At 37.0% G+C, this 11,111-nt stretch overlaps 1 protein-coding gene across 1 annotated transcript; it reads left to right on the forward strand.

The window, feature by feature from the left end:
* Positions 1-25: 25 nt before the first annotated feature.
* On the forward strand, positions 26-10,842 carry GLRX5 (glutaredoxin 5). Its single transcript, XM_074213020.1, has 2 exons — positions 26-420; positions 10,312-10,842. Exons 1-2 carry the CDS (start codon positions 129-131, stop codon positions 10,488-10,490), a joined length of 471 nt encoding a protein of 156 aa, XP_074069121.1. The 5' UTR covers positions 26-128; the 3' UTR covers positions 10,491-10,842.
* Positions 10,843-11,111: the final 269 nt, after the last annotated feature.

An 11,111-nucleotide genomic window follows, 5' to 3' on the forward strand; every position in this document is an offset into this window, starting at 1 on the left:
ACACTCGTTCTGAAATCTTCCTCCAATGGGGCTCCGTGTGGGGGGCGGGAGAAGGAGGCGCGGGCGCTGGGACGGAGGAACGGTTCGCCGAGACAGTCCTGGTCCGGGAGGACGTCGAGCTGCGGGAGATGAGCCGGTGTTTGGGCCGAGTGTCTGCGGCTCTGCTCCACCTGGGGCGCGGGGGCCTCCTTGGGGGCCCGGCACTGCGGGCTCGGAGCGCGGGCCCCGGGGGGTCGGACTCGGGCTCCTCGGAGCGCCTCGACGCCCTGGTGAAGAAGGACAAGGTGGTGGTGTTCCTGAAGGGGACCCCCGAGGAGCCGCAGTGCGGCTTCAGCAACGCCGTGGTGCAGATCCTGCGGCTGCACGGCGTCTCCCAGTACGCGGCCTACAACGTCCTGGAGGATCCCGCCCTCCGTCAAGGTCAGGCGGGGTCGGGCGGCCCTGCCGGGAGCTGGGCCTCCCCGTTCCCGCCCCGGGCCCCGCACTCGGAGAGGCTTCACAAGTGGGGGGGTGGCGGAGAGGGGTGTCCGAGGCGGTGCCCCCCCTCCTGGCAACGTCACGAATGTGGCCCGTGGCCGCCAGGGACCCCAGGCCTGTGCCGGACAGAGAGGCCGGGCCCGGGGCCCCCCTCCCGGGCGGGCACTTCCGGCCTCCAGCTTTGTGTGGTGAGGGGGAGGGGGCCTCAGGCGCCCCGTTGTGTTATTATAGATCATAACTGAGCTCATCATCATCTTAACAACTCTCAGCTTTTCTAGCCTTAGTAGGCAAAGGCTACGGGAGCTTACATTTATAATAACCTACTGCAGACCTTAATGGAGCGGGGCTCATGCAACAGCAACTGTAAGCTTCACCAGGGCAGGATCCTTCCTCTTGCTTTTTAAAATCGTTCCAGTGTTAGAACACTACTAACAACAGTAATGTTCTGCACAGCCCTGACTATGTGGGGAACACTACTAAGCACTCTACCAACTAACTCATTTGATCTAGTTAATGATTTCTAAAAAGCAAGGGGAAGTATCCTGCCCTGGTGAAGCTTGCAATTGCTGTTGCACAGCCCTGATAATAGATTTTTGAGCTGATCTGGACTCAAACCTCAAATGTTCTCTTTGATACCTAAAGAGACTTTGGCAAATCATTTAATCCCATGGGGTATTAGTTTCTAGATAGCCATTCAACCCTTCTTTCTGCCCTAAGTCTGTGATCTTGTAAAAACTAGAATGTGGAGTTCAGCAAAGAGCTTATATTCCAGTTTGCCTAGAATGAACACCATTTAAAGGAGAGCTCCGAAATAAAACTGGAAGGGTATGTTCTCACTTGAACTCAACTCACTCACACACTACATTACCGGATTTTATCTTCACAGTATCTCCTCTATGCCCTCTTCTTTCCTCTTAGGCAGTTGCCATCTAATGCAGGCCCTTGTCACTTCATTCCTGGACTCCTACAATATCCTGCTGGGTTGTTTCTCTGCCTTGGGTCTCCCCCCCCCCCCCCCATCCAGGTTATCCTTCACTCAGCTGTCAGAGTGATCTTTGTAAAGAACGGGTCTTCCCATATTGCCCTCCATCCGCTACAGTGGTGTTCTCTGTTACCTCCAGTATTCAAATCAAAATTCTCTGTTTGCCTTTTAAAATCCTTCACAAGTTACCCCTTTCTCCTTTTCCAGTCTTCCTATATTTTATTCCCCTCCATCTTGTTTCCCAACAATGACACAAACTTTATAGCTTTTATTTTGCTGTCCCCCATGCCTCAGATACTCTTCATCCTCATTTTTCTCATCCAAACTTCCTTCAAGATTGAAATTCTTGGGGTGGCTAGGTAGCGTAGTGGATAAAGCACCAGCCTTGGAGTCAGGAGTACCTAGGTTCAAATCCAGTCTCAGACACTTAATAATTAGCTAGCTGTGTGGCATTGGGCAAGTCACTTAACCCCATTTGCCTTGCAAAAACCTAAAAAAAAAAAAGATTGAGATTCTTGCCTGCTACCTATAAAATGGATATCTCCTTTTCTTAAAATGTTCTCTATTGATCCTACTGTCCCATCCCTTGGTTAAACTTGAGAATGCTATCTACACTAAATAGCTCTGTTTCCATTCCTCTCACTTGATTCATTCAACTTAAACTACTCCCTTGATTTCTAATTTGCTAAATCTAAGTACCTTTTTTGAAACCCTCTTACTTAATCTCCCTGAAGTATTTGGCACTGTTGATCATCTACTGAATTCTCTCTCTCTTATCCATTCATTCTTCTTCTCCTACCTATCTTAATATTTTAGCTTAGTTTCCTTTTCTGGATTATTCAACTGTAGCATACTCATTAACCATGGTATGTCTTCAAGACTACTCTAGGCTCTATGCCAGGAGCAGAGATGTGGTTCACAAATAAGGCCTGTGAAATCATTTGGGCTTGTGAAGACTTGAAATTCAATAAATCTAGGAGTTTTGGGGATGAATTAAATGTTTGACCAAATATAGCTGGCTAATTTTTAAGGTTGACTGTTGGCAGAAAAAAAAGTTCCACTCTGCCCTTCTCAGACTGTTCTCAATCTTCTTTGTTTCAGGACTCTTTATACTCTTTAAAAATTTTTGAAGACTCCCCAGATTTATTTATATGAATTGTATCTGTCGATTGCATATTTGAAATTAAACTATCTTAATATTAAAATAGTCTTGAACTTGTAGACCTCTGATGATCTTGTGAAACATTTGATTAACCTTTAAGCATTATTATATTCATAACAGAACTTGGTCTTTACCCCAAACCTCCCTTCCTGAACTTCCTTAATACTATTGAGGACCATCATTTTGTTAGTAGTTCAGTCTTGACTGTGAGTTGATTGATTGATTGGGGACTTCATCACCTCTCACCTGGATTATTGAAATATCTAATTGGTCTTCTTGCCTCAAGTTTCTCCCTTCCAGTCCATCTTCTCCTCAGCTGCAAAAAAGTGATTTATGTCTGCCCTTGTCTCTCCCACCCACATTTCTCAGTAAATTCCAAAGATTCCCCTTTGTATCTAGGATCAAATATAAAGTTACCTGGTATTTAAAATTGTTCTCAACCTGGTCCCATGCTATCTTTCCAGTCTGCTTTGCTCGCCTCCATGTAGTATACAGTTCAGCTACACTGACCTGTTTACTTGTTGCTCACACAATCACACTCTTTCTCCCCTACTTCATCTTTTTGCACCCCTTGCTTGGATTGTTGTTTTTCCTCACCTCAGGCCTCTTAATTTTCCTGGCTTCCTATAAGACTCTACTCAAATCCTATTTTTCACAGGAAATCTTTCCTGGTTCTCCAACTGCTTTATTGCCTTCCCCTTGGAGATTACTTTCTATCCACTGTATATCTTTATCTCTATACACACACACACATGTATATGTATATGTATATTTCTGTCCATTATCTATCTTACCTGTTTCTGCTAGTTTTTACATGTTATTTACATGCTATTCCCCATTAGAATGTGAGTTCCCAGAGGGAAGGAAGAAGTTTTTGTTTTGCTTTACTTTTTTTTGTTTTCTCAGCACTCAGTCATGCCTTTTATATTTTAATGCTTAATAAATCTTTGTTGACCCGATTGAAGCAGTTTCTGACAAAGCTGAACAAGTTTTGAATATGGGCCCAGGGATGGTCTGTATGAGACCAAGCTGTCTAATATGTTACAACTGACATATTACTATATAGAGAACGTTTATATAAACTATCTCATTTGAACTTCATAATATAGTATAAACCTCATTTTACAGATAGGGAAACTAAGTCACAGAGCAATAATGGGACTTGAAGAAGAACACCTAAATCATAACTGGTAGAGTTAAGATTTGAACACATAACTCTGAAATCCATTATTATAAACTATACCATATCAGTTGGTTCAGAATGATTCATCAGCAGAAGATCAGTAACCAGGCATTAGAATTTTTTTTGCCTCAGCATCTCATGAAACATTTTCCTAAAGCATGTTGATATGTTAGTGATGAGAGTGACTAATATCCAGGAAATCTCAGATGCTAAAGTTCTCCAAACCTGCTAAGGTCTAGAAAGAATAGCTCATTTTCTTCTGTTTTAATGTCAGTCTAGGTAGGTGTAATAAATCTCAATTTATTAGATTTTGATTTAGTAAAGCTTTCAGTAAATAAACCCATTTATATAGCTGAGCCATTCATTCTTTGTTCGTTTCAGGTCTCCTTCCAGTTTTAGGTGACCACTTTTATTTCCCCTAGTTTATGTATGCCATGCTAAATTGTCATTATTTCATTTCATCCTTTCATTATATATATTTCATTACATATATTCATTGATTGGATGAAAGAAGGAAATATATTTACTTGATTAGACTTCTTTTCAACTTATTCTGTGGCTTTTAGGAATTTCTGAAGATTTCTGTAAGGCCTTAACTGTGTCTTTACAGAATTATACTATGATTTCTACCTATTGAGATTGTTTTTAGATTTCACTTGTGGGGATCATGAGGGGAAAAAATGTGCTTTAAGAGGACTTTTTAAGCATATTTTTAAAAATTGAAATGTTCTGTTTATTTTTCATGATTTACACAATCTCTTTGGGATCTCAGTGATCAACATGTACATGAAAAAGGTTCCTTCTGTTATAGTCCCAACAAATAATCAGGTGACCTTTGGTTGAACGGGAATCCTTTTGTCTTCTAGAGTAGTTCATTCCATTTGGGCTGTTCTATTTCTTAGAAATTGTCTCTTTGCATTGTGAAATCTCCTTTTCTGTTAACTTCTACCCATTGCTTGTCTTGCTATATCTTGGTACTTTGTAGAAAGTTGAAGATAGCTATCCTATATTACTGGTCTTGGTCAGGAAATTCTTAAATTGGAATCCAGGTCTATTTATTAACTTTTATGATCCTAGGCAAACCATTTAATCTTTCTTTGCATCAGTTTTCTTATCTGTAAAATGAAGCAGTTGACTTGATGGTCTCTAGCCTCAAATATATAATTCTATGTTCCCCATAAGTTTTCTTCTCTCTAACCTAAATATTCCCAGCTTCTTCAGTCAGGTCTCATTTAAAACTATCTCGGGCTCTTCATTATTCTGTCTGTCCCACTCTAGATAAATTTTACAGCTTATCAGTGACCTTAGTAAAATGTGCTAACCAGAATGGAACACAGGACTACAGATGAGATCTATCCCTCTTGAGCAGACAGTGCAGTTAATCTGAGGCATTTGAGGCTGTCATGATAATTCTGTTGACTAATGTTGAGGTTTTCAGTCCACTGAAACTTCATGATCTTTTTCAGATAAACTGCTATCTAGCTATTTCAGTTAGAATTCTCTCTTCTTTGCCATCTTATTTCACCCGTTTCCCATCCCAGTCATAATCATTTTAAAGAACCTGGATACTCCTCTCTCACCTTCAGTGATTTCAGCACTCAATTCAGTTTTCCTCTTTATCTTAATTTAGACTCATAACTTGGCCTGTCTGTCTCACAAGTCTGTAGATCAGTAGATTTTTAAATCTTCCAACAAAAAGCTTTTCAAGAAACATTTTATTTTTCTGATCTAATTGATGCTCATCAAATTAAGAATACATTTACTGTTTGTTTAGTCCAGTCATTGAATGTTACCAAATATGTGAACTTTCTCTCTCTCTCTCTCTCTCTCTCTCTCTCTCTCTCTCTCTCTCTCTCTCTCGGAAATGATTAGTTTTTTTCTTAACCTGTCTCTACATTCAACATGTTTAAATGGGAAAAGAACATAAGTTAACATATTTAGTTATTATTATTTAGTATTGTATATAGTTAAGTCTTTTGAAATCAGTGATAAGATATCAGCTGGTTGGCACCTTGAACAGTTATCAAGAACATGCCTTAACAAATTCTTTCAGGTAGAACTATACTCATTGGTTTTTAGACAAGATACAAATGGTGGTGAGTATAGTTTGAAAAAGTCCTGATATAAATTTGAATTTATTCTTCGAGATATTAAGGAATATCATGCAACCTATAATTGTCTTCTCTCTCTCTTCAGTAATTTGAAAATAGGAAATTTGTAACTAACCTCTCCTTTCGGTTAATTGTTTTTTTTCCTGTTAATCATTGTAGTCTTTAGCAAAGGAGAGGACAACCTAAGTAAGGCTATGACTGAGAACAGGAGGCTTAAACACCTTAAAAATGACTTAATGGAAACTATCAGTGTCCATTTCATATGACTGCTTTTTGAAAAAAATTGTATAATAAATTCTCAGTGTTACTTTAAAAAATGACTTAATGAAAATAGCTTACTTTCTTACAAAGAAAAATTAACTCTGATAGAGGGTTATTTCCTGAAAATTGTAAGAAACTAAATTAGTCAAGGATGAGCATTTGAGCTTTAAGGAAGTAATTATTTTCTAATGTATGCCATTTTCAGTAACTGTTGATTCCAGAAAGTCAAATGTTTCTCTTTGATAAATCATATTTAACTTCATTCCTGCCATAAATGCAATAAAGTTAAAAGACATCAGGATGGTATCATTTGAAAAATAAATTCTAATATATTAGCTACCTGGAAAGAAAATCTTTTTCAGAAAAAGAAAAACTGAGGGAAGTGTGGCAAAGAACAGAATCTTTATTTGGATTATTTTGACCTCACTCAATTCTGCACACCACCACCATCACATTTTTGTGTGCTTATTATTTATATTTTTCTTTTTCCATAAATATAAACTAGATTCTGACCTATACTGCAGAAGATAGAGGAATCGAGAGGCAAGAAGCAAGGAAAGTTACAGGCGGTGGGGAGCATGTTGCAAGATTATATTTCTTGAAGTTTTAAACTCTTCTAAGTTCTGTTTATATAGTATCAGACACTTAGCTAAAAAGATATAGGCTTTCATCTGGAAACTTGCCTATCATGTTTAGAGTTGACAGCTGCAGAATTCTTTCCCAGGAATTTGATGTATGCTTTAGTCTAAGTGAATATAAGCCTTTTGAGCCACTTCTCAGAATTTGAAGGCCTGTTGGAGAAAGATAAAACCCCTTGGGAGCCTTTTCCTGTTAGAGAATTTATAGTAACCATGTTTTTAAAATTGCAATTTGTTTTAAAAAGAGAAAAATATGTTGGGATGTTTATTTTCATTAAAATTTTCAGGCATTTCATTGGATATTTTTAATTTCTTGGAAGAAAATTAAGAATAAAACTTTAGTTTCTGTTACCATAGCAAAGATCCATGGACCAAACAATACAATTCTTCATGCTTTATTTACCTAATGTGTTTTTCTTGTGGAATCTTGTGGCCCTTTTTTTGGCATCCTTTTAAGTATTTAAAAATGTTTATCACTTATTAGAATTATGATGTTGTTTTGCCATTTTTTTGATTTGTGGCCAGTGCAGATTAATTTTGATACTTGGGTTTTAAAAAATGTGGAAGTACATTTCATTTTTGATTTATAAATTGGAGAGATCAGGACCAAAATGGTAAGCCCCCCAAGTGAAGTGGAATTCACTGCAGGAGACTAATCCTTTACATTCTGGAAAGGCAACATTTCCTGTACTCAGAAAGTCTGAGAACTGAAAAGGGCTTTAGCACCCATATTTATATCTCATTGCAACATACCAGACAAGTGGTTACAGACAAAGACTTGCAAAGAGAAGGAACCTAATTCTTTTAGAAGCAGCCTTTTTCACTTTTTGATTAGTTTTTAATTATTGGGAAGTTTTTCCCTGACATCAAGTCATTCTTCTTGGTTCACTCCCTGGTAAAATAGAACAAATTCTTCAAATGATGATTCTCCATAGATTTGAAGACAATTCTCTTGCTCTCTATGAGTTTTTCTCTTTTCCAGTCTAAACATCTGGAGATGCTTAAATTAATCTTCATATGGTTTAAACTCAAGGATCATTACCAATATGGATGTCCCCTTATAGGAATAACTTAGTTTAATGTCCTTAAAACTGTGACTTTCATAATTGGACATAGTAATCTAGATGAAGTCTGATGATTGTAGAGTATAGTGGTACTGTCACCTCCCTATTTCTGAAAGCTTTGCTGTTCTGGATGTAGCTCAAGGTTGTATTAACATTTTTGGTTACCATATCACATCACTGGTTTATATTGAGCACATAAGTCTACTAAAACCCTCAGATCTTTTTTTGAACAGTTGCTCCCCAATCTTGTACTTGTGAAGTTGAATTTTCATATCTGAGTATAAGGTTTTTCAATAATCTTGTTTAATTTTCTTAACCAAATACTTTTCTTGACCAAATACTATTGCTGTTGTGTTACCTATCCTTAGCTTGGAATCATCTGCAAATTTGATGAGAATGACAATATATGCCTCTCTCCAAGTCATGAATAAACAGTTAAGCATCGTAGGGCAAAACACACAGATTCTTAGGGTACCTTAGGGAAGGAACTATTAACAACTATTCTTTGAATCTAGCATCTTAACAAGATCTAATTTCATCTAATTGTTTTCTTATTATCCTATTCTTTTCCATGAGAATAGTATGAATTAACTCAAAATCTTGCTCTACTCAAACATAGTATTCTCTTCATTTACTCCCTAAAAAAGGAAGTATAGCCTGGTATAACCTGTTCACTTTCTGATTATCTTTTAATAATCTTTTATATATTTTCTCAAAAAATTGAAATGAATGTTTGCTATTCTCCAGTTTTATACCTCTCCCATTTTCCATGTTCTTTCAGATGTTACTGCCAGTAGCTCAGCAGTCCCATGTAAGCATTCTTTCATTCTTAAGGATGTAGTTTGAAACATGTGACTAACCCATCCAGGTGTTGTCTTAGTGTCTCCTTTCCAAATATTTATCTTGTGTATCTGCCAGCTAGGCATTTGTGTTGTCATTTCCAATACAAAGAAAACAGAAATAAATCAGGAATTGAGCAACTGTATACCTTTTCTCTGTTATCATTGTTTTGTCCACCTTAAGCAAAGATACTCTCCATTCTTTAATCCTTCCCCTTCCAGTATATCTTTTATTAAGAACAAAGCAAAAACAAACCTCTTGATTGTCTGTAATTGTGCTGACAAGCCTTAGCTCGTTTTGAGTTTAGCATTCCTGTCATTTAAAAGGGTAGAGTAGACCCCACTGCATTATCATATTCTTCTATCTTGATTCCAATGAATCAACATTACTTTTAAAAACTTTTGTCACCGAGTTCCCTGTCTATCACCTTTACTCTTCAGACAAATGCCTTTTTCCCCCTCAGATTTATTTCTATTTTTAACTTGAGATTCCATTCTTGAACATCTTCCAGGCTGACTTCCTCTGTAGTATTTTAGTTCATTGGATTTTATCTTTGATGTGAAATCTGTTTCTCCAAAATCTAGGCTTCATTTTAAATGTACTCAGATTTCTTTTTTATACCTATCAAAAATTTCAAGTTCTTCAGATAACTTCCAGTGTTCCCATCATTTCTATCCCCTCAACTAGAGTCTTTGAGTTAGTGAGTATCAAGTCAAGTCCATGGTAGAATTTACCTTATTTTGGTTCCTCCATTCATTGAGAGATGAAATTATTGCTATAAAATCAAATGTAAAAGTTTTTAGTCACTCTGGGGGAAAAAAGGGAGGAGCTCTAGCAAATGTTTAGCTACTTGAAATTAGCCTAATAACCGGACTTGTAAGGTCAGTTTCCCAAAGTTTTTCATTATTTCCTCTCTCTCTCTAGGCAACTTGTAGTTTATGCCAGTGATCACTCACATATGTTTCTAGTTTAAGAATAAGTTTCTGGATTAGTCATTGCCTACATCAGTGATGTTACTGAGATACCATTATGTGGATATGTGCTTTGAGTTGTTTTCTGCACTGACAAAAGCCATCCTCATACTATGTTAGTGAATTATAATATGAATACCTGTGTCTGAATTGATTGAATAGTTAGAGCTGTGGAAGTAAATTTCTCTGAAGTTAATTGGGCATAGGATTCAGACCTATACTTCATTAACACCATACTGTGACCAATTATACTAACTAGCCCTGAGTGAACTAGAGTGTCATGAGAAATTTAACCTTGGGCTTTTAGACTTAAAGAGTTTTGGAATTGGCAGAGATGTTGGAGAACATTTTGTCAAATCACCTCTTTTTTACATATAAGAAAACAGAAAGAGAAGTGACTTGTGAGCCAATGTTAAGAAACACTGTCATTTTCCAAAAGAATTGTGTAAGATTTTGTTAATGTTCAAACTGTTGACTGGCAGATGTAACCTTTATAAATCTTGGTTTCTCAAAATAGACATAGGGTATATATTTTAGGTCTCTGTTATAATACTGGTTGTATAAACTAGGAGTGGGGGCTCTTTCTGAAAGATTGTTTATCTTTATTTCCTTTTCATCATAGGCATTAAAGACTACTCCAACTGGCCAACCATACCTCAAGTGTACCTTAATGGTGAATTTGTTGGTGGTTGTGACATCCTTCTCCAAATGCATCAGAATGGAGATCTAGTGGAAGAGTTGAAAAAGTTGGGAATTCGCTCAGCACTTTTAGATGCAAAGAAAGATCAAGACTCAAAATAAAAAGCCTGTAGGAATCCTCTTTAAGAAGAGTGTTTTGTGACTGGAAATGAAATCTATTTAGTGTCAAAGACTTGGTACCAGAACAGCCTTACTGGTTTTTGCTCTCATTTTTTTTTTTTTTTTTTTTTTTTTTTTTTAGGAAGGCAACTCTTTGTACTGACACTAAACAGTATTGAAGTGATTTTAGTTTCTATCTGGTGTTTTCAGCAAAGGATATTCTATTGTGAATTTAATTTTTAACTGCTGTACTGTAATAATTGAATATTGTGTTTTGACACAGATGTAAAAAAAATCATTCTTTTGTCTTATGTTTTTTGCCTGATGCAAGAGTAAACCAAAAAATTCTGAGTCATTCTCATTAGTTATTATCATTATTATTATTGATTATAATGTATGTGTCATAAAATCCAAAGGAGAAACATTATATTAGGGAAAATGATGGACAAGGTAAACAATCATAACTGCTGGGTTTTTTAAGAAACAAAAGAAACTAGCAACATATGTAAAAAGGTCCTTTTGATGAAGCTTTCACAACTTTTTATTTGTTGTGTATTGTACTTTGATTTTAATAGTAAAAGTAAATGGACTATTCTTAATGACCACATTGAATGAATTGTGATT

The sequence above is a fragment of the Macrotis lagotis genome, chromosome 1 (genome assembly GCF_037893015.1).
Source record: "Macrotis lagotis isolate mMagLag1 chromosome 1, bilby.v1.9.chrom.fasta, whole genome shotgun sequence".
Taxonomy (NCBI): Eukaryota; Metazoa; Chordata; class Mammalia; order Peramelemorphia; family Peramelidae; genus Macrotis; species Macrotis lagotis.